The 22,331-nt window shown below is 49.6% G+C and overlaps 1 protein-coding gene across 1 annotated transcript in view; it reads left to right on the top strand.

Annotated features, from left to right (window-relative positions):
• The window catches only part of MTDH (metadherin), a 40,172-nt gene that overhangs the window by 12,033 nt on the left and 5,808 nt on the right, over window positions 1-22,331 (top strand). The window contains exons 3-11 of the mRNA XM_054167363.1: window positions 5,417-5,498; window positions 5,812-5,991; window positions 8,866-8,934; window positions 9,774-10,025; window positions 11,657-11,743; window positions 13,563-13,655; window positions 15,883-16,007; window positions 17,250-17,369; window positions 20,160-20,279. Of these exons, the coding sequence (XP_054023338.1) occupies window positions 5,417-5,498; window positions 5,812-5,991; window positions 8,866-8,934; window positions 9,774-10,025; window positions 11,657-11,743; window positions 13,563-13,655; window positions 15,883-16,007; window positions 17,250-17,369; window positions 20,160-20,279 (1,128 nt within the window). The remainder of the gene's footprint in view (window positions 1-5,416; window positions 5,499-5,811; window positions 5,992-8,865; window positions 8,935-9,773; window positions 10,026-11,656; window positions 11,744-13,562; window positions 13,656-15,882; window positions 16,008-17,249; window positions 17,370-20,159; window positions 20,280-22,331) is intronic.

Here is a 22,331-nt window from a genome sequence, read left to right as displayed (position 1 = left end):
TCACCTGATGCAGCTGATGCAGGAGGCCATTACCTCCTCTCCTGTTATTAGTTGCTTGGGAGAAGAGGCCCACATCAGCCTTACTACAACCTCCTTTCAGGTAGCTGTATAGAGCAACATAGTGATCTGGCTGGGGTCAGAGTGGCTGGAGAGCAGCCAAGCAGAAAGGGACCTGGGGGTAGCGGTTGACCACAGCTGAACATGAGCCAGCAGTGTGCCCAGCTGGCCAAGAAGGCCAATGGCATCCTGGCCTGCATCAGGAAGAGCGTGGCCAGCAGGAGCAAGGAAGTCATTCTGCCCCTGTGCTATGCCCTGGTTAGGCCACACCATGAGTCCTGTGTCCAGTTCTGGGCTCCTCAGTTTAAGAAGGACATTGAGACACTTGAAGGTGTCCAGAGAAGGGCAACGAGGCTGGGGAGAGGCCTTGAGCACAGCCCTGTGAGGAGAGGCTGAGGGAGCTGGGGTTGCTTAGCCTGGAGAAGAGGAGGCTCAGGGGAGACCTTCTTGCTCTCTACAACTCCCAGAAGGGAGGTTATAGCCAGGTGGGGGTTGGTCTCTTCTCCCAGGCACCCAGCACCAGAACAAGAGGACACAGTCTCAAGCTGTGCCAGGGGAGGTTTAGGCTGGAGGTGAGGAGGAAGCTCTTCATAGAAAGAGGAATTGGCCATTGGAATGTGCTGCCCAGGGAGGTGGTGGAGTCCCCATCCCTGGAGGTGTTCAAAAAAGGCTTGGATGTGGCACTTGAAGCCATGGTTTAGTTGTCTGGAGGTATTGGGTGATAGGTGGGAGTTGATGATCTCTGAGGTCTTTTCCAACCTTGTTGATTCTATGACTTTTAAAATACTAAGTGGGAGCTGCAGCTCCAGGAGCTCAATACCACCACAGGGCTATGGTTGGTTATTCAACCATCTATGGTTCTGTATCACTTCAGGGAGCCCCGGGCAAAGCACAGTTGGCTCAGGGGTTGATTGTTACCCCTCACTTAAAAAGGTACCCAATATCTTTCTTTATCCTATAGGCAATTGTACAGGCTTTGCTTCAGTTGGTTAAGCCTCTGGGGGAATCCGTTGCATTTGGAATGTTACAAACCTCCTAAGAAGGTTGTAGGGGGTCCTGTATGTGTGGTTTTGTATAGCTTGGGGTGGGTGGGATAGGTCAGTGGGTGGGATTTCAGTAGCATGTGCATGTGTCTAGCAGTCTCAATGCACAGAATCTACATCAGCCAGCAGTGTGCTCCTACAGCCCAGAAGGGAAATTGGATCCTGGGCTGCATCAAGAGGAGTGTAGCCAGCAGGCAAAGGGAGGGGATTCTGTCCCTTTTCTCTGCTCTTGTGAGGCCCCACCTTAAATATTGCATCCAGTTCTGGTGTCCCCAGCAGAAGGACATACAGCTGTGGGAGTAAGTCCAGAGGAAGGCCACAAAGATGATCCAAGAGCTGAAACACCTCTGCTGTGAGGACAGGCTGAGGGAGCTGGGGGTGTTCAGCCTGGAGAAGAGAAGACTCCAGGGGAACCTTAGAGCTGCCTTCCAGTACCTGAAGGGATCCTAGAGGAAGGCTGCAGAGGGACTTCTCCTGAGGGTGTCTAGAGACAGGCCAAGGGGGAATGATTTGAAGTTGAGGGAGAGCAGGCTTGGACTGGATCTGAGGAAGAAGTTCTTCAGTCCAATGGTGGTGATACTCTGGAATAGGCTCCCAGGGAGGCTGTGGCTGCCTCCTCCCTGGATATGTTCACTGCTGGGTTGGATGAGGCCTTGAGCAGCTGAGTCTAGGTGAGAGGTGTACCTGTCCATTGCAGGGAGGTTGAAGCAGATGGTCTCTGAGGTCCCTTCCAAGCTGAACCATTCTAGGATTTATGTATTTTTCTTAATGCTTGACTCTATGCTTTCAGTGAAAACCACACCCTCTTGTGTTTCTGTATTTCTTATCTGCTTCTGGATTGTGAATTCCATGGATGCTTTTTCAGGGTAGTAATTTAAGTTGTATCCTCTTGTTCTGCTTTGGGCTGGGGACAGCTTTGGGTAATGTCTGGGTTGCTCATAGGGTTTATGATTCTGTTGCCACTGTGAAGAGTTTCTTCTTTTGCACAGTACAGTGGTTTGGTTTAGGTTTTGTAAGGAGCTAAGAAGTGCCTCTGTGGGTGAGCTTGCAGGATGTTAAATTTCACTGCCTGTTCTGTTTGCAGCCTCACAGCTGCCTTGTCTGGAGTACTAGAAATAAGCAGACCACTGAGTCACCATCACTGGAGGTGTTTAGAAGGAGACTTGATGGGGTGCTTGGTGCCATGGTTTAGTTGATTAGATGGTGTTGGGTGATGGGTTGGACTTGATGATCTTGAAGGTCTCTTCCAACCTGGTCTATCCTATCCTATTCTATCCTATCCTAGATGAGGATAGGAAGGTTTATTTTTCTATTGTCCTTGCATGGGGGACACTGCATCCTAAAGACTTCAAAGATGTGGCAGGCCTGCTGAGTTCCTCACGTGCTCTTTAACTGGTGGCAGAGCCCACACTGGCAGCTTTCTAGGTTGCAGAGGGTGACACTTTGAAGGAGTAGGCTTCTCCAGAATGCCCAGCTAGCTTGCTCACTAACCTTTAGCATCACTTGTTGGATTAGTCAGTTTGGTACTGAGGTAGCAACTGTTCAGAGCAGTGAGTTTGGCAGATGGGTGAGAAAATCGGGTAACTAATTATGGTTCTGGTTTCTCAGATCAGGTTCTAGTAACTCAGATCAGGGAAGTAAATATGTTTTCAAAATGGGGATTTTTTTGGGCTTCTCAAAAACAGCATTTGTTAGTAACAAGCTTATTTTTAAACCTGTTAAGCTCTGAGGCTTTCACGGGAAGTGTGACATTTCATGTTGGTGCCTCTGTAGATGGTAGCTATTTAAGAAACTGGAGTTAGGACTTGGAGGAGCAGTCCTCTTAAACTGCCCCTTGGGAGACCTCTGGCACTAAAAGGACGCCCAAAATGACTTCAGAAAATAACAGGGGCATTATGGCTTTGTGGGTGGGAGCTTGGAAGACCTCAACTTCCATTCCCAGTGCAGCTGAAAATAGGAAATGGAGGTATAAACTTAACTAATCCTCAGCTTGAGCTCCAAGAAGCAATTCATAACTGCTTTTTCATGCTGTTTTTCACTTTGCTTTTTAATTTGCTCCTTAGAAGGTGCTCCAGCAAATAATTTGGCTTGTTTCTATTCTTAGAAATAATTCTTCTTGGGTTGCTTTTGAACTCTGCCCTTCTCCTTTGGAGGCTTTTCAGAAATGAGATAGCTGCTCTGTGGGTAAAGGTAGCAGTGAACAAACCAGTGAGATGGTTCAGTGCAGCCCCATCTGTGTTGGGGATGCCCTAGGGCTGTAGGCCATGAGTTAACCCTTTGGTTCCTAAGTGTTAGAGATGTTTTGGCACTGCCTTGTATCTAATGATCAATCATCAATGATGTTTTGGTGCTGCATTAACAGGCTAAACTGCTTCCAGCAGCCATGGAGGTGCTGGAATATGTCCAGAGAAGGGCCACAAGGATGAGCAGAGGGCTGGTGCACCTCTGCTATGAGGACAGACTGAGAGAGTAGGGGTTGTTCAGTCTGGAGAAGAGAAGGCTCCCAGGAGACCTTCTTGTGGCCGTCCAGTATCTGAAGGGGGCTACAGGAAAGCTGGGCAGGGTTGTTTTAGGGTGTCAGGGAGTGATAGGACTGGGAGGGATGGAACAAAACTAGAAATGGGTAGACTGAGATTGGATGTGAGGAAGTTGTTCCCCATGAGGGTGGTGAGAGACTGGCACAGGTTGCCCAGGGAGGTGGTGGCAGCCTCATGCCTGGAGGTTTTTGCAGCCAGGCTGGCTGTGGCTGTGAGCAACCTGCTGTAGTGTGAGGTGTCCCTGCCCATGGCAGGGGGGTTGGAACTGGCTGATGCTTGAGGTCCTTTCCAACCCTGACAATTCTGTGATTCTCTGTTGAAGCTACCAGACACTTTTTGGGCATGCTGACTCAAAGACAAGTGAACTGCATGTCCTTGTGTGCCCATAAGCTATCTGCTGCAGCTGTGGTGATGATTTTAGGCGTTAGGACTGCTAAATTCTGGAGAGGTTGTTAGACTTTTCTTGGCCATCTAAGAGTAGGTGATAGTAGAGCCCTAAGTCATGTGTAAAGCTGACAATTGTTAGTCATCCTCTGAAATACAGCCACCACTCTTAGAATCTCCTTTTTCAGGTGTTCCAGAGAGTGAATCAGTGAATAGTTCCCCTTACAACATTTGAGTGATTAGCCACCTCTCTTCAAATCCAGTCTGTGCTGCTCCATTCAGGTTTATCTGGTGGTTCTTACACTTCCCTTCACTAGACTGAAAAGTCTTTCAGTGCTGCCTTTTCTTCCTAAGAAGATAGTCAAGTCAATTTGCCATCACTTTAGCTTATCAACAGATTAAGCTCCAAGGCCTTCTGCAGTATCCTCTCTCCCAAAAGCTTGGCTCAGTTTTTAATCTTTTTTTTTTTTAACTTTTTCCCCTCAGTATTATTTTTTTAACCCTTTGTATTGGACTGTGTCCAGTTGTGGGGCCCCCAGCACAGGTGGGACATGGATCTGCTGGGCTGGGTCCAGTGGAGGGCCACAGAGATGATCAGAGCACCTCTCCTGGCAGCCTGAAGACAGGCTGAAGGAATTGGGGCTGTTCAGCCTGGAAAAGAGAACATTTTCCAAGTTGGGATTCTCTTAGCACTTCTTTGAAGGAATCACTGGTATCATTTGTTTCTCCATCTATAACTTCATACCTGCCTCTGCAGAACACAAACATTGCCAGGGTGACACCTGCCTGCCAAGCAGTTTGTTACTCTGAGTGTGATGCCATCAGCAGAGCTTGTTTCATAGAATGGTTCAGGTTGGAAGGGAGCTCAGAGATCATTGCTCCAAGCTCCCCACCATGGGCAGGGACACTTCTCAACTAGACTTGGCTGTTCTTTGCTTCATCCAGCCTGTTCTTGAACAATCCCAGGGAGGAGGCAGCCACAGTCCCTGGGCAGCCTATCCCAGAGTCTCATCACCCTTGAACTGAGGAACTCCTTCCTCAGCTCCAGTCTACCCCTGCTCTTCCTCAGCTTCCACCATTCCCCTTTGTCCTGTCTCTAGACACCCTTAGGAAAAGTCCTTCTGCAGCCTTCCTGTAGGATCCCTTCAGCTATTGGAAGGCATCATTAAGGTCCTTCCAGGTCTTCTTTTCTCCAGGCTGAACACCCCCAGCTCCCTCAGCCTGTCCTCGTAGCAAGAGCTGCTCCAGTCCCTCCTTTCAGGGGCTTGGCCGTGCAGAGGGCTGTGCAGGAAAATCCGTTTCAGTTGACTTTGGGCATGGGACGTTCCTAAGCCACTGTGACATGTGACCACTCAAAATAAGTTCATATTTAATAATCTTTTATTTGTATTGCAGTCAAAGAAAAAGAAGAAATCAAAGGGAGATGCCAAAACGGTTCAAGATACATCACGTCTAGATGGAAAGGAAGTCGATGAAGGTATTGAACACACACACAGTGCAATGAGCCATCTTTTGCCTTAGAAGCTGTGTAACATTTACTTATGCTTCATCAAGAAACAGGAGAAAACTCATGTTGTCCTGTTTACTTACTGTTGTGAAGTTCTCTGTGCAGCAGGGTGTTACCACTCTGCATCCAGAGAAGCTCGCCCACTGGCCAATCTTTCACGCTGTCAGACGTGTTGAGGTCGACTGACCCTGGGTTCAGGCTTCAGCCCTCATACACAGCGAGCTGAAACTCTTCCCTCCTTGCTGACTTGTGTGGTGATGTTGTGATTTGGGGGATATTTTAGGTGCCTGGGAAACAAAAATCAGCAACAGAGAGAAGCGGCAGCAGCGTAAGCGCGACAAGGTGCTGACCGACGGGGGCTCGGGAGAGCCGAATCTGCAGGGGGTGGATAATGCGGTTACTGTAGCCATTGAGCAGCTGGCGCCTGCACCATCGCTTCCAGTGGGACTCAGGAAAAACAAAGGTATGATGAGAAGGTGTTCTAGGAAGATCACAGAGTGATCTGGGTTGGAAGGGACCTCCAAAGATCATCCAGCCCTCTGCAGTCGTCAGGGACATCCTCAACTAGATCAGGTTGCTTAGAGCCTCACCTTTGGATATCTCCATGGATGGGCCCCCAACCACCTCCCTGGGCAACCTGTTGAGGTACCCTCATGGTGCAGAGCTTGTTCTTAACATAGAATCTTATGATCCTCTTCCAACCTTATTGATTCTCAAGTCCAACCTGTCACCCAAGACCTCATGACTACTAAACCATGGCACCAAGTGCCATGTCACATCCCCTCTTGGACACATCAAAGGATGGTGACTCCCCCACCTCCCTGGGCAGCACATTCCAATGGCCAACAACTCTCTCATAGAAGAACTTTCTCCTCACCTTCTGCCTAAACTTCCTCTGGTGCAGCTTGAGACTGTGTCCTCTTGTTCTGGTGCTGGGTGCCTGGGAGAAGAGACCAACCCCCACCTGGCTACAACCTCCCTTCAGGGAGTTGTAGACAGCAAGAAGGTCTCCCCTGAGCCTCCTCTTCTCCAGGCTAAGCAACCCCAGCTCCCTCAGCCTCTCCTCACAGGGCTGTGCTCAAGGCCTCTCCCCAGACTCGTAGCCCTTCTCTGGATACATTCAAGAGTCTGAATGTCCTTCTTAAATTCATCATTCCATCTTGAAATCTGTTCTTCAGTTTGAAGCCATTGCTCCTCATCCTAAGTAAAGGTAACTTTACTTGAGTGCTTAAGCAGCGACTCTGCTCTGTATGTGTGATAAGTGTATTTGAAGGTGTAGCTCTTGAGGAAATGACTTCAAGCTGTGTAAAGGTACTTTCCATTATGCAAAACTCCCTCTTTTTTTGAGCTGTGCTTTCAGGGAAGCTCAGGACAGAGTGTTCTGGAGTAAGTGGCTGAGGCATTGGCCTCCACTGTGCTACTCTGTCAGTAGCTGCACAGCTGCATAGGCATATCACAGAATCACCAGGGTTGGAAGGGACCTTCAAAGGTCATCCAGTCCAACCCTGCTGTGCTCAGCAGGGACATTATCAACTAGATCAGGTTGCCCAGAGCCCTGTCGAGCCTCAGCTTGAATGTCTCCAGGGACAGGGCCTCAACCACCTCTCTGGGCAACCTATTCCAGTGCTCAACCACCCTCATTGTAAAGAATTTTTTCTCAGCATCTCAATTCCTTCACTTGTGCTCCACTGACTCTGCCCTTTCTGTTTCTGGAAGCTTCAAAGACAGCCACAGCACTGCTGCAGGCAGCACCAACTTTTTGAATGCTTGCTTGTGGGAGGATTATGCCCATGAGTTCTTTTTACAGGTCAGTCACTGCTTAACATGAAGACCTGTTTTCCAACACAGATTTAGTAGTATCTCTACAAAGAAAAGTTACTAATGGAGGGGCACATCTGGCTAAGATTTAGTATTTGCTTATAGAATCAATAAGGCTGGAAAAGACCTCAGAGATCATCAAGTCCAACCTATTACCTAATACCCAACACCTCCTGACAACTAAACCATGGCACCAAGTGCTACATCCAAGTCTTTTTGGAACACCTTCAGGGACAGGGACTCCACCACCTCCCTGGGCAGCACATTCCAATGGCTAATCACGCTTTCTGGGAAGAACTTTCTCCACACCTCCAGCCTAAACTTCCCTTGGCACAGCTTGAGACTGTGTCTTCTTGTTCTGGTGCTGGTTGCCTGGGAAAAGAGACCAACCCCCACCTGGCTACAACCTCCCTTCAGTTAGTTGCAGACAGCAAGAAGGTCTCCCCTGAGCCTCCTCTTCTCCAGGCTAAGCAACCCCAGCTCCCTCAGCCTCTCCTTGTAGGGCTGTGCTCCAGACCTCTCCCCAGCCTCGTTGGCCTTTTCAGAAGAGAGGGGAACTAATGTCCTGATGGATGTAAACCACAGCACAGGAGGTTCTGTCTCAGCAAGAGGAGGAACTTCTTCACTGTGAGGGTGCTGAAGCCCTGGAGCAGGCTGCCCAGAGAGGTCGTGGAGTCTCCTTCTCTGCAGCCTTTCCAGCCCCATCTGGATGTGTTCCTGTTGGGGGTGGGTGGGCTCAATCATCTCTGGACATGTTCAAGTGTCTCAATGTCCTTAAATTGAGGAGCCCAGAACTGGACACAGGACTCAAGGTGTGGCCTAACCAGTGCTGAGTACAGGGCAGGATGACTTCCCTGCTCCTGCTGGCCATACTATAGTAGCTAAAGATTAAACAAAGAAATGTAAACTTTAGCTTCTATGGCTGCTGATGTTTAAGACAAAGAGCTGCATGGGCTGTTTCAAACCCCTTGTGGACAAAAGAGTTCTTATTTGGCTGCAGCTGGGAAATTACTTAAGAAGCTAAAAGAATCTGAAGACACAAATGGTTTAGCTCTGTGAACAGCTGTAACTGCTGTAACCTCTTTAGCCAAGCCTTTTATGCCTCCTATGTTCTTCTCTATCACTCTGTGCTAAGCTAACCTGAAAGCAGCTCAGCTGTATCTAGTGGTAGGAGTTAGAACTACCTCTGTGCTTCCACCATAGTTAGAGCTGCCCTTGATTTGAAAATGGTAGCCTCAGATTTCTCTCCATTCTTGAGGGAACTAGTTAGAGCTCTTGGAAATCTGCAGTTACTTGGTTTATAGGCCCTCAATCAGTTTGGAGCTCAAAATAAACACAGCTGACAAAAACTAGGGCATTTTAGTTGAGTTTTCAGGAAATACCTTCATTTACTGAGGTATTGATGTCTAATTTAAGAACAAAAATATAGAAATGGATACCTTTAGAAGATTTATTTTTATTTTACAGATGTTGGTAGTTGGAGAACTGTCCTTGAGCTCTGTTTCTTCTTTTTAAGCAGGTGATGCACTTCTGAATGCACAGGTTAGCAGCTCTAAACCTGCAAAAGGGGAGTCCTCGATTCCACAAGGTAAAAAGCTTTCATTATTTGGCATCCTAGGGAACTAGGAAATTGCTTTTCAGAAGTGAAAATGCAGATTGTTGGTTGGATCTGAAACCGTGTGATGCAGCTGGCCTTTTTGGCTCTGCAGATGGGGCAATCCCAGGCACCAGTATAGGCTGGGCAGGGACTGGCTGGAGAGCAGCCCTGATGAAAAGGCCTGGGGGGTGCTGGGGGAGGAGAAGCTCAACAGGAGCCAGCAGTCAGCACTTGCAGCCCAGAGAGCCAAGCAGAGCCTGGGCTGCAGCAAGAGAAGTGTGGCCAGCAGGGCCAGGGAGGGGATTCTCCCCTTCTACTCCACTCTGGTGAGACCACACCTGGAGCACTGTGTCCACTACTGGAGACCCCAATACAGGGAGGATCTGGAGGTGCTGGAAGGTGTCCAGAGAGAAGGGCCACCAGGATGTTCATCTACCCATTTGGTCATGGTTTCATAGCAGGCCATCAGATTAGTCAGACAGGATCTCCTCTTGGTAAATCCATGTTGGCTACTCCTGGTAACCTCCTTGTCTTCCATGTGGGAGCCAAGAAGGTTATCAGGAGACCCTTCAAGCTAGTAGACAGATGGTGCCTGTCATCTGAACTGGAAAATAGAATAGAATAGACCAGGTTGGAAGAGACCTTCAAGATCATCGTGTCCAACCCATCGAGCTGAGGCAGAGCAGCAGCTCTTTGGTATCACCCTGATGTAGCAAAGCTGCTACTCATTTGTGCTTTGTTTCAGTTTCTGGATTATTGACTGTGTGTGCACATAGGTGATGTTTTAGTGCCTGATTGAACTAATTGCTTTCATTATGCTTGTGGTGAAGTTTCTCCAGGACTGAGTGAAAGCCATACGGTAAACGGAGGAAGCTGGAACGAGAAGTCTGTCAAAATCCCCTCACAGATTGGTGTAGGGGAGGAGAAATGGACATCTGTTCCTTCAGCTGCATCTGGGAAGAGGAAGGCTGAGCCATCAGCTTGGGGCCAGGACGCTGGGGATGCTAATGGCAATGGAAAGGACTGGGGTGTAACCCTGGTGGGCAGGCCCTGGAAAGAGCGTCCCCTCTTCACTCCTATGGGTAAGCTGTGCCAAAGGAAGCCTGCTGCACTTAAGCACTTGCACAGAAGGGCATTTTTTAGCAGAGAAGCTCTCAAATAGCTTTGAGTTCATACCTGCAAAGAGTCTTGGAGTGCTCCACTGAAGTATCAGCCTAATAGCTTCTGGTTTACTGTGAGTTCTGGTAGTTTAACGTTTATGTCTCTGCTAACAGTTCCACTGGGTTCTTAGGGTTGAGCTGGGATGGAAGAAGGGAGCAAATTCTAAATACCAAATTCCTAACATTCTTGCTCATAGAATCACCTGGGTTAGAAGAGACCTCCAAAGCTCATCCTGTCCAACCCCCTCTGCAGGCAGCAGGGACATCCTTAACTAGATCAGGTTGCCCGGAGCCCTTTCGATCTTCACCTGGAGTATCTCCAGGACTGAGGCCTCAACCTCCTCTCTGGGCAACCTGTTCCAGTGCTCCACCAGCCTTCTGTAAAGAATTTTTCCCAACATCTAATCTAAATCTACTCTTTACTAATTTCAGACCATTGCCCCTAAACCACTTACCAGGTCATTCTGAAGTGTAACTTTTCAGTGAATGTCTTAAACCCTAGGTCACCATCAGTCTACTGTGATCCAGCACCATCAAATCAGCCATGCTTATGAAGGATCTTTAGGAACAGTCTGTTCAGCTCTTGTGAGCACTTAGTGTTATGTTGTTTTACATGTTTCTAATTGGATGTAGTCTTCTCAGGGACAATTTTTTTGCCTTTATCTCAAGTACTGCCTCCAGTTCTGGTGTCACCAGCAAAAGGAGGACACAGAGCTGGTGGAGTGAGGCCAGAAGAGACCACAAAGATGATCCAAGGGTTGGAACACCTCTGCTGTAAGGACAGGCTGAGGGAGCTGGGGGTGTTCAGCCTGGAGAAGACTCTGGGGAGACCTTAGAGCTGCCTTCCAGTAGCTGAAGGGATCCTCCAGGAAGGCTGCAGAGGGACTTTTCCTAAGAGTATCTAGAATCAGGACAAGGGGGAATGGCTTGAAGCTGAAGGAGAGTAAGCTTGGACTGGATCTTAGGAAGAAGCTCTTCAGTGTGAGGGTGGTGAGACTCTGGAATTGGCTGCCCAGGCCAGGTTGTGGCTGCCTCCTCCCTGGGGGTGTTCAATGCCAGATTGGATGAGGCCTTGAGCAGCTGAGTCTAGTTGAGAGGTGTCCCTGCCCATGGTGAGAAGGTTGGAGCAGATGATCTCTGAGGTCCCTTCCAAGCGGAGCCATTCTATGATTTATCTTTGCAGAGTTTTCACAGCTTTATTTTGTAGGCAAGACAGTTTTCCTAATGCAGCTAATAACCCTGCCCCCAGCTTTGTGCAAAGACTTGTAATAGAGGCTCATGTCACCCATGGCATGGCATCTTTCAGTTGTTTGTCCCCACCCCCCTTAAATAAACGTTCAGCTGAAGGACCCATGTCAGATAACCTGTGTACAGTCACATCTCTATTGGCACTGATTGCCTGATGCCCTCTGCTGTGTGAAATGCTATCCTGGCTGGAGGGTCCACTGCTTTTTGACCCTGTTCATAATTAAATAGCAAACTGCTGCAATATTGCAGCAGTGGGAAGTGGTTTGGTTTGTTTTTCTTCTTTTAATTCTCCCTTTTCCCTGCAGCTGCTTGGAACATGGATGCAAGGATTAATACCTCTGAACAGAATTCTACTTCTTTCTCTTCATTTGGCTTAACTCCTGGGGTTTCTGGTATGTATGCCTCTCCAAAGATTATTGGCTTTTGACCCACTCTTCTCCACCAGGTGCCAATTATTATTAGCATGCAGCTTGTTGTTGTTTGATAGTAGCACTGCTAACTGGAAAGAGATGGGAGACAGCCTAGAAAGCTCTTCAGTTAAGCTGAGATTTTGCAGTAAAGTAACTGTTTCAAATTGACAATCAAGGTGATGTTTGTGTGTTTGTTTAGCTTTCCTGCTTGTGTGTTGTGTCTAAACAGCAGGCACAAGAGAACCCTCACTGTATCTCAAGTTAGAGATTGAAAGATTCCTTTCCAGTCAAGTCTTCTGAACCTGATCTCCTGGGAGATTTGTTATTGGCTGATGGAGCTTTTCCCTTGCAAAAAAACAGAAGCATTACTTTCAGAATATGTTCCACAGGAAGGATTTGAAGTCTTATGTCTTGTCCCTGTGTGATGGGTGAGAAAGATGAGCTCTGAGGTTTCCTCCTTTTGAAGGGTGAAATTGCTATAGAGTGCAGTCACAGAATCACAGAATTGTCAGGGTTGGAAGGGGCCTCAAGGATCAGACAGTTCCAAGCCCCCTGCCATGCCCAGGGACACCTCACACTACAGCAGGTTGCTCACAGCCACATCCAGCCTGGCTGCAAAAACCTCCAGGCAGGAGGCTGCCACCACCTCCCTGGGCAACCTGTGCCAGGCTCTCACCACCCTCATGGGCAACAACTTCTTCCTAACAGCCAATCTCAATCTATCCATTTCTAGTTTTGTTCCATTCCCCCCAGTACTATCTCTTCCTGACACCCTCAAAAGTCCCTCCCCAGCTTTCTTGGAGCCCCCTTCAGATACTGGAAGGCCACAAGAAGGTCTCCTGGGAGCCTTCTCCAGACTGAACAACCCCAACTCTCTCAGTCTGTCTCCAGAGCAGAGCAGCTCCAGCCCTCTGCTCATCCTCATGGCCTTTCTCTGGACACCTTCCAGCACCTCCAGATCCTCCTTGTAATAGATTTCATAGGAAGTCTTGTGTTGAACTACTGGCATCAGTGCTACAGTGATGTATTAGACAAAGGGATCATATGGCAGGTTTTCTGGTCTTGCTTCTTCTATCTATCCCTCAAGCTCAGCATGGCTGTTTCTATTTAGGGAGTAGGTGGCCAAGTGCTTATGCACCTGGGCTGTGTTTCCTTGTGTTGCAATTTACAATCCTTTACCTGTGGATCTCATGCCCAGTGTCCTACAGCTCAGAGTGCTTCATGGTTTAGTTACTCATGGGGTGTTGGGTGATAGGTTGGACTTGATGATCTCTGAGGTCTTTTCCAACCTGGTTGATTCTGTGATTCTGTGAACCCATCTATCTGAACCAGAATAACAAAGAAGTTATCAATGCCATGGTCTCGAGGAGGGCCACAAGGCTGATTGGAGGGCTGGAGCACCTCTCCTGTGAGGACAGGCTGAGAGAGTTGGGGTTCTTCAGTTTGGAGGAGAGATGTGGGGTAATAATTTTACCAGCCATAAAATCCCATGGTATTTTTCAGCTCGAGGAGACAGCTGTAAGCCTTAAAGCCTGCTGTTGCTATTCACCCTGATCTTTTATTCACCCTGATCTTTTTTTCCCCCCATATTCTTCTGAGTTAACTTTCTCACCCTTGTTCAGTACCCCAGTTTTCTGACTACATCTTATTTGCAGGACCCTTGCAGTTTCCCTGCCCTGTGCAGTCCACACTTCTTTTGCCTTGAACCTGCTGCCTTCCTTTCCTGCTTCCATTCGAATTTCTTTACCCAGGGAAACCCAGGCAGCTTTTTTCACTTACCACTTTCTTTCTTGCCTTCCAGGATCCAACAGTGAGCCAGTTTCTCAGGCTGGTACTTCTGACTTTCAGTGGGATCATGCTCAACCCCCTGTCGATGACGAATGGTCTGGGTTAAGTATGTTCCTCCAAACTGTTCATGAAGAAAGCTCTGTTACTGTGCCTTTAAAGTGTTGTCACTGACACTGACTGCTTGTCTGAGCTTAGCCAGCTGAAGAAAAACCTGGAGTGTTTCACTTCTGTGGGTTTTTTTCCAAGCTGTCAGTTAGCTTGACAGGAAGAAGTATTTTGGCAAATGATAAAGACAATGGTTCATTTTTACAGGCTCACAGGATGTTAGGGCTTGGAAGGGACCTCTGGAGATCATCCAAACCCCCTGCCAGAGCAGGACCAGAGAATCTAGAGCAGGTCACACAGGAACACATCCAGACAGGGCTGGAAAGGCTCCAGAGAAGGAGGCTCCACAGCCTCTCTGGGCAGCCTGTTCCAGTGCTCTGTGATCCCCACAGTGATGAAGTTCTTCCTCATGTAGAGATGGAACCTCCTGTGCTGTAGAATAGAATAGACCAGGTTGGAAGAGACCTTCAAGATCATCGCGTCCAGCCTATCATCCAACACCATCTAATCAACTAAACCATGGCACCAAGCACCCCATCAAGTCTCCTCCTAAATACCTCCAATGATGGTGACTCAATGGTCTGCTTATTTCTAGTACTCCAGACAAGGCAGCTGTGAGTCTGCAAACAGAGAAGGCAGTGAAATTTAACATCCTGCAAGCTCACCCACAGAGGCACTTCTTAGCTCCTTACACTAAAAACCTAAACCAAACCACTGTACTGGGCAGCCTGGGCAGCCCTTTCCAATGGGCAATCACTCCTTCTGTGTAGAATGTCTTCCTAACCTCCAGCCTAAACCTCCCCTGGTGCAGCTTGAGACTGTGTCCTCTTGTTCTGGTGCTGGTTGCCTGGGAGAAGAGACCAACCCCCACCTGGCTACAACCTCCCCTCAGGTAGTTGTAGAGAGCAAGAAGGTCTCCCCTGAGCCTCCTCTTCTCCAGGCTAATCAACCCCAGCTCCCTCAGCCTCTCCTCACAGGGCTGTGCTCCAGACCCCTCCCCAGCTTTGTTGCCCTTCTCTGGACACCTTCCAGCAGCTCAACATCTTTCCTAAACTGAGAAGCCCAGAACTGGAGACAGGACTCAAGGTGTGGCCTAACCAGTGCTGAGCACAGGGCAGAATGACCTCCCTGCTCCTGCTGGCCATACTGTTCCTGATGCAGGCCAGGGTGGCATCGGCCCTCCTGGCTGCCTGGGCACACTGCTGGCTCATGTTCAGCTGCTGTCAACCAGTCCCCCCAGGTCCCTTTCTGCCTGGCTGCTCTCAGCCACTCTGACCCCAGCCTGTAGCACTGCATGGAGTTGCTGTGGCCAATGTACAGGACAGAGCACTTGGATGTGTTCAGTCTCATCCTGTTGGACTCTGCCCATCTGTCCAGCCTGTTGAGGTCCCTCTGCAAAGCCTCTCTACCCTCCAGCAGATCAACTCCTGCCCCCAGCTTGGTGTCTGTAATTTCCATCCATTGCATCTTGTCCTATCCCAGGGCATAAGAGAGTCTGTCCCTGTCCCTTCCTTCCTGACCCCCAGCCCTCAGATATTGATAGACATTGATCAGATCCCCTCTCAGTCTTCTCCTCTCCAGACTAAACAGCCCCAGGGCTCTCAGCCTTTCCTTATAAGGCAGTGCTCCATTCCCTTCAGCATCCTTGCACTCTATTGTGTAATTTTGAGTAAAAGTGCTTGGATATTGAAACTCAGAAGTAAAAGAGAGCTCCTGCTCTTGTTTTTGCTAGAAGATCTTGGTCATCAGAAATCTTACTGCAAATGGTGAGGCAAATCTCCTGCAGACTTGTTTAGCAGCTTGTATTTGCTCCAGTTTGCATTGACAGGTTTGTAGCTTGTCAAAAAACCTCAGGTGGCATGAGACTTGTACTTAGTCTGATTTGCTTTCTCCTTTAGCAGGCACTGGAATGTTCCTACATGCACAGAAAGCACTCAAAGAATTGTAGGAGAATTGGTGTTTGCTCTCCTCTTTCCCCTCCCTGCTGCTTTTAGTATACTGTTGTAGTTCTTGCCACAAAGCTCTCCCTGCACAGGGCTGTGGTATAAATACAGTTAAAGCAATTGCTATGTATTTACTGTGGAAACTCCCTGAAGAAAGCTTTCAGCCTTCAATTCACCTCTTTAACTGCCTTGTCACCAATATGGAGGGGTTTATTTAAAACCTCAAATTGCCCTTCTCAAGTAAGGAGACATTCCTGAAAAGTCTTTCTTTTTCCCCCTCTCTAGATGGACTTTCTTCAGCTGATCCCAGCTCTGACTGGAATGCACCAGCAGAAGAGTGGGGAAACTGGGTAGATGAAGAAAAAATGGCTTCTGTTCCTCAAGCTGAAGAGATCTCTGATGTTCAGAAGGTAAAAGGGGATATTTTCTCTTTAGCTCCAAGACTTTGCTCTTGCCATTGTTACTTGTTAAATGAGCTTAAGGCTGATGATAAAGGTAATCTCATCTCTTTGACACTGATCAGAGGAGCACAGCTCTTATTTAATGTGTACACAAAGAAGGAAAATGCTGAACCTTGCTATTGAGAACATAGAAGCCACTTAACTCCACCTCAAACCTCACCTTATCAGTACAGAATAGAGGATGAGGTGATAGAAAGCAGCCCTGTGGGAAAAGACTGGGGGATGCTGATGGATGAGAAGCTGGACATGAGCAGGCAGTGTGAGCTTGCAGCACAGAAGGCCAATGGCAGCCTGGGCTGCTTCCAAAGCAGCATTGCCAGCAGAGCCAGAGAGGTGATTCTGACACTTTGCTCTGGTGAGACCTCACCTGGAGTGCTGTGTGCAGGTCTGGAACCCTCAATATAGGGAGGACATGGACCTGATGGAGAGGGTCCAGAGGAGGCCACAAAAATGATCAGGGGGTTGGAGCACCTCTGCTACAAAGACAGGCTGAGGGAGCTGGGGGTGTTCAGCCTGGAGAAGAGAAGGCTCCAGGGAGACCTAATAGCAGCCTGCCAGTACCTGAAGGCTGCAGAGAGACTGTTTGCAAAGGCTTGCAGGGACAGGACAAGGGGCAATGGTTTGAAATTGGAGAAGAGCAGATTTAGATTGGATGTGAGGAGCAGGCTTTTTACTATGAGGGTGGTGGAACACTGGAACAGGTTGCCCAGGGAGATGGTTGAGGCCTCATCCCTGGAGATATTCAAGGTGAGGCTCAATGGGGCTCTGAACAACTTGATCTAGCTGAGGATGCCCCTGCTGACTGCAGGGGGGTTGGACTGGGTGACCTTTGCAGGTCCCTTCCAAGCCAGACTATTCTATGCTAGTATGAGGCTCACTGTATCATCATAGGCTGAGAGAGGATTTAGATCTACTTTCCTAAATGCTTCTTAGTATTTAATTCTCTGGATGCAAACCAGCATTTTCTGCTGCTTTCTTGCCTTTCTCATTCCCAGCTCCTGTACCTCTGGGAGCAGATAGCATGGAAAGAATGTGGGCTGCTTAAAATGCACTGAGCAGATGAGTCTGGGGTTTCTTTATGCTTTGTTTATGCAATTCCATTCCTTGGAGCTATTAATTGTTGTTTAGTGTATATAAAAGTGTGCTTCGTGGACCTTTGAGGTGCTGAATCTCTTCTATTCCCACTTAAAGGCTTCAGATAATGAAAGAGAAAAAGCAGAGGCAGTTCTTCAGGGTGCTGCAAGTGGCAAATCCAAGAAAAAGAAGAAGAAAAAGAAGAAGCAAGGTGAAGAAGCTAACTCACCTGCACAGGTAAAGGGAACAAAAGCTGGAGAGTCTGGAAGGCAGTTCTGAGGAATTCATACAATCTGGTTTCCCCTTTCTTATTTTGCTTTCCCCCCTATTTCTTTTAATTTCCATTTCCTTTTCTTTCCTTTCCTTCCCCCCACTTCTTTTTTCTTTCCTTTCCTCCCCCCCCTTCTTTTTTCTTTCCTTTCCTCCCCCCCCTTCTTTTTTCTTTCCTTTCCTCCCCCCCCTTCTTTTTTCTTTCCTTTCCTCCCCCCCCTTCTTTTTTCTTTCCTTTCCTCCCCCCCTTCTTTTTTCTTTCCTTTCCTTCCCCCCCCTTCTTTTTTCTTTCCTTTCCTTCCCCCCCCTTCTTTTTTCTTTCCTTTCCTTCCCCCCCCTTCTTTTTTCTTTCCTTTCCTTCCCCCCCCTTCTTTTTTCTTTCCTTTCCTTCCCCCCCCTTCTTTTTTCTTTCCTTTCCTTCCCCCCCCTTCTTTTTTCTTTCCTTTCCTTCCCCCCCCTTCTTTTTTCTTTCCTTTCCTTCCCCCCCCTTCTTTTTTCTTTCCTTTCCTTCCCCCCCCTTCTTTTTTCTTTCCTTTCCTTCCCCCCCCTTCTTTTTTCTTTCCTTTCCTTCCCCCCCCTTCTTTTTTCTTTCCTTTCCTTCCCCCCCCCTCTTTTTTCTTTCCTTTCCTTCCCCCCCCCCTCTTTTTTCTTTCCTTTCCTTCCCCCCCCCTTCTTTTTTCTTTCCTTTCCTTCCCCCCCCCCTTCTTTTTTCTTTCCTTTCCTTCCCCCCCCCTTCTTTTTTCTTTCCTTTCCTTCCCCCCCCTTCTTTTTTCTTTCCTTTCCTTCCCCCCCACTTCTTTTTTCTTTCCTTTCCTTCCCCCCCACTTCTTTTTTCTTTCCTTTCCTTCCCCCCCCCTTCTTTTTTCTTTCCTTTCCTTCCCCCCCCCCTTCTTTTTTCTTTCCTTTCCTTCCCCCCCCCTTCTTTTTTCTTTCCTTTCCTTCCCCCCCCCTTCTTTTTTCTTTCCTTTCCTTCCCCCCCCTTCTTTTTTCTTTCCTTTCCTTCCCCCCCCCCTTCTTTTTTCTTTCCTTTCCTTCCCCCCCCCCTTCTTTTTTCTTTCCTTTCCTTCCCCCCCCCTTCTTTTTTCTTTCCTTTCCTTCCCCCCCCCCTTCTTTTTTCTTTCCTTTCCTTCCCCCCCCCCTTCTTTTTTCTTTCCTTTCCTTCCCCCCCCCCTTCTTTTTTCTTTCCTTCCCTTTTTCCATTCCATCTTAACCAAAAATTACTTTGGGGAAATTCATTTCCTTATGTCATTGGAATGTCTGCTCCTATTTCTCAGGAGTTAGAGTACTCTTTCCTTGTGCATTATTGCCTGTGTGGCTTGTGAATCCAGGGTACTTTTGCAGCCTTTATGGAAAACGTGAAATGTGTGGCAATTGTTTATCTTGAATTAATTACTTGCTATTAAATCAGGATTCTGTGCTGTAAGGCTGCTCCCAGGAGGAACTTTCCTCCCCATGGGAAGCCTTCTCCTCCTGTCCTATGAAAGACTCCTGCTTGGTGACATAGCTAGCTAGGAGAACAAGAGAAACTGAAGTTTCCTCTTCGGCTTAGAGCAGGTGAAATGATACCAACACCTCAGATTAGCAGGGGGAGCTGCCCTGAATCAGATTGGGATGACACTGTGTGTGTTGAGGGGACTGTTGGAGTTTTCTGGGTCACTGAAATAGCTGTTGAAGAATTACACTGAAACAGATCTGTTGTAAAAATAGCAAAAGCAGATTGTGCTTCACTTGGCAAGGGAATATGTTGGAAGAGATGAAAACAAGTGCTTTCCTAATAGGAAAAAAAGCTTTTAATAGCTCCTGCTGAGCATACATCCTGCTCCTGCTTATAGTGGCAGCCATTCATAATTTGCATTCCTTACAAACAAGAGAGGGGAAAGCATCTCTGCAGCTATACTTGCCATGGGCAGGACACCTCTCAGCTAGTCTCAGCTGCTCAAGGCCTCAGCCAGCCTGGCCTTGAACACCCTCAGGGAGGAGGCAGCCACAGCTTCCCTGAGCAGCCTATTCCAGAGTCTCACCACCCTCACACTGAAGAACTTCTTCCTCAGCTCCAGTCTAACCCTGCTCTCCCTCAGCTTCAAACCATTCCCCCTTGGCCTGTCTCTAGACACCCTCAGGAAAGGTCCCTCTGCAGCCTTCCTGGAGGATCCCTTCAGCTATTGGAAGGCAGCTCTAAGGTCTCCCCAGAGTCTTCTCCCCTCTAAACACCCCCAGCTCCCTCAGCCTGTCCTCACCGCAGAGCTGCTCCAGCCCCTGGATCAGCTTTGTGGCCTCCTCTGGGCTCACTCCAGCAGCTCTGTGTCCTTCTCCTGCTGGGGACACCAGAACTGGAGGCAGGATTGGAGGTGGGGTCTCAGCAGAGCAGAGCCAAGGGGCAGAATCCCCTCTCTTGCCCTGCTGCCCACACTCCTCTGGCTGCAGCCCAGCACACAGCTGCCTGCTGGGCTGCATGAGGGCACTGCTGGCTCCTGGGGAGCTGCTCAGCAACCAACACCCCCAAGTCTCTTTCTTTAGGGCTGCCCTTACCCCAGCCTGTAATTCAGAAATGTAGTTAGCAGATCACATGAAGAGTGCTGCTTTTTGTGCTTCCTTGGGTTCTTTGGGTCCTTTTGGATCATGTTCTGTAAATGCTGAGTTAATAGAATCTCACAGCTGTTGGTGCTGTGCAGGAAAGAAGAGTCAGAACTTTACTGCAAACACAGGCTCTTTTGTTTGTGGTTTTTTTCCCCTCCTTTCCCCATCCCCCTGTTGTAGGACACTGAAGAACTGGATAGAGAAGCTGGAGAGCAGTTTCAGGAGGATACCTCAAAAGTTCAACCACAGCAGGAAAGAGCTTTTTCTCGGAAGACCCTAAGTACTAGTGAACCAGCCAAGGTAGGGCTGCAAACCTGACCTTATCTTACTCATTCTGATTTGGAAGTGCCAGAAGTCCACTGAAACATTCATCAGGGTAGGTGAGGTTACAGCGGCAATCCTGCTTCAGGCTGGGTGGGCCTGAGTATAAGGGTGTGAGGTGAAGAAACACATGGAAGTGAAGAAAGGCTGAGAGCCCTGGGGCTGTTTAGTCTGGAGAAGGGAAGGCTGCAGGGGCCAGGGATCAGTGTCTGTCAGTAGCTGAGAGGGGAAGGCCGGGAGGGGATCGGGTCGGTGCCTGTCGGTAGCCGGGAGGGGAAGGCCGGGAGGGGATCGGGTCGGTGCCTTTCGGTAGCCGAGAGGGGATCGGGTCAGTGCCTGTCAGTAGCCGGGAGGGGATCGGGTCGGTGCCTGTCAGTAGCCGGGAGGGGAAGGCTGGGAGGGGATCGGGTCGGTGCCTGTCAGTAGCCGGGAGGGGAAGGCCGGGAGGGGATCGGGTCGGTGCCTGTCAGTAGCCGGGAGGGGAAGGCCGGGAGGGGATCGGGTCGGTGCCTGTCGGTAGCCGGGAGGGGAAGGCTGGGAGGGGATCGGGTCGGTGCCTGTCGGTAGCCGGGAGGGGATCGAGTCAGTGCCTGTCAGTAGCCGGGAGGGGATCGGGTTGGTGCCTGTCAGTAGCCGGGAGGGGAAGGCCGGGAGGGGATCGGGTCGGTGCCTGTCAGTAGCCGGGAGGGGAAGGCCGGGAGGGGATCGGGTCGGTGCCTGTCGGTAGCCGGGAGGGGAAGGCTGGGAGGGGATCGGGTCGGTGCCTGTCGGTAGCCGGGAGGGGATCGAGTCAGTGCCTGTCAGTAGCCGGGAGGGGATCGGGTTGGTGCCTGTCAGTAGCCGGGAGGGGAAGGCCGGGAGGGGATCGGATCGGTGTCTGTCAGTAGCCGGGAGGGGAAGGCTGGGAGGGGATCGGGTCGGTGCCTGTCGGTAGCCGGGAGGGGATCGGGTCGGTGCCTGTCGGTAGCCGGGAGGGGATCGGGTCGGTGCCTGTCGGTAGCCGGGAGGGGAAGGCCGGGAGGGGATCGGGTCGGTGCCTGTCGGTAGCCGGGAGGGGATCGGGTCGGTGCCTGTCGGTAGCCGGGAGGGGAAGGCTGGGAGGGGATCGGGTCGGTGCCTGTCGGTAGCCGGGAGGGGATCGGGTCGGTGCCTGTCGGTAGCCGGGAGGGGATCGGGTCGGTGCCTGTCGGTAGCCGGGAGGGGATCGGGTTGGTGCCTGTCGGTAGCCGGGAGGGGATCGGGTCGGTGCCTGTCGGTAGCCGGGAGGGGATCGGGTCGGTGCCTGTCGGTAGCCGAGAGGGGATCGGGTCGGTGCCTGTCGGTAGCCGGGAGGGGAAGGCCGAGAGGGGATCGGGTCGGTGCCTGTCGGTAGCCGAAGGGTGGGTGTCAGGATGAAGGTGATGGTCTCTCTTTGGTGCTCTCCAGTGATAGCATAAGGGACAATGGATATAAGCTGGAACACAGGAGGTTCCACCTCAACAAGAGGAGAAACTTCTTTGCAGTGAGGGTGGCAGAGCCCTGGAGCAGGCTGCCCAGAGAGGTTATGGAGTCTCTGTCTCTGGAGGCTTTCAAAACCTGCCTGGATGCCTTCCTGTGGGACCTGCGCTGGGTGATGCTGCTCTGGCAGGGGGGTTGGACTGGGTGATCTCTGGAGGTCCTCTCCAAACCCTGCCATTTGGTGATGGCTAAGTTGATCTAGTGTGAGGTGTCCCTGCCCATGGCAGGGGGGTTGGAAGTGGCTGATCCTTGGGGTCTCTTCCAACCCTAACAATTCTATGATTCTATAACCTTAGGTATAGATCAGTTAGGAGTGTTGCAGAGGATATCTGCTCTGGAAAGGTTCATCTTCTAAACCAGTAGTCATGACTGTCAAGATTGTTCTTATTTGAGTATTCAGGCAAGAATTCCAAACTTTGTAATCTGGCAACCTAAGAAGTGCCAAGTCTGAGCACAAGTTCTCTTTGCTGTTTCATTGCAATAAGATGAGGTGTTACTCACTCCTTCTGTCTTCAGTGCAGTCTAAATTTGATT

Source organism: Dryobates pubescens, chromosome 14 (assembly GCF_014839835.1).
Source record: "Dryobates pubescens isolate bDryPub1 chromosome 14, bDryPub1.pri, whole genome shotgun sequence".
Classification (NCBI taxonomy): domain Eukaryota; kingdom Metazoa; phylum Chordata; class Aves; order Piciformes; family Picidae; genus Dryobates; species Dryobates pubescens.
This window is presented reverse-complemented; position numbering and strand designations above follow the sequence as displayed.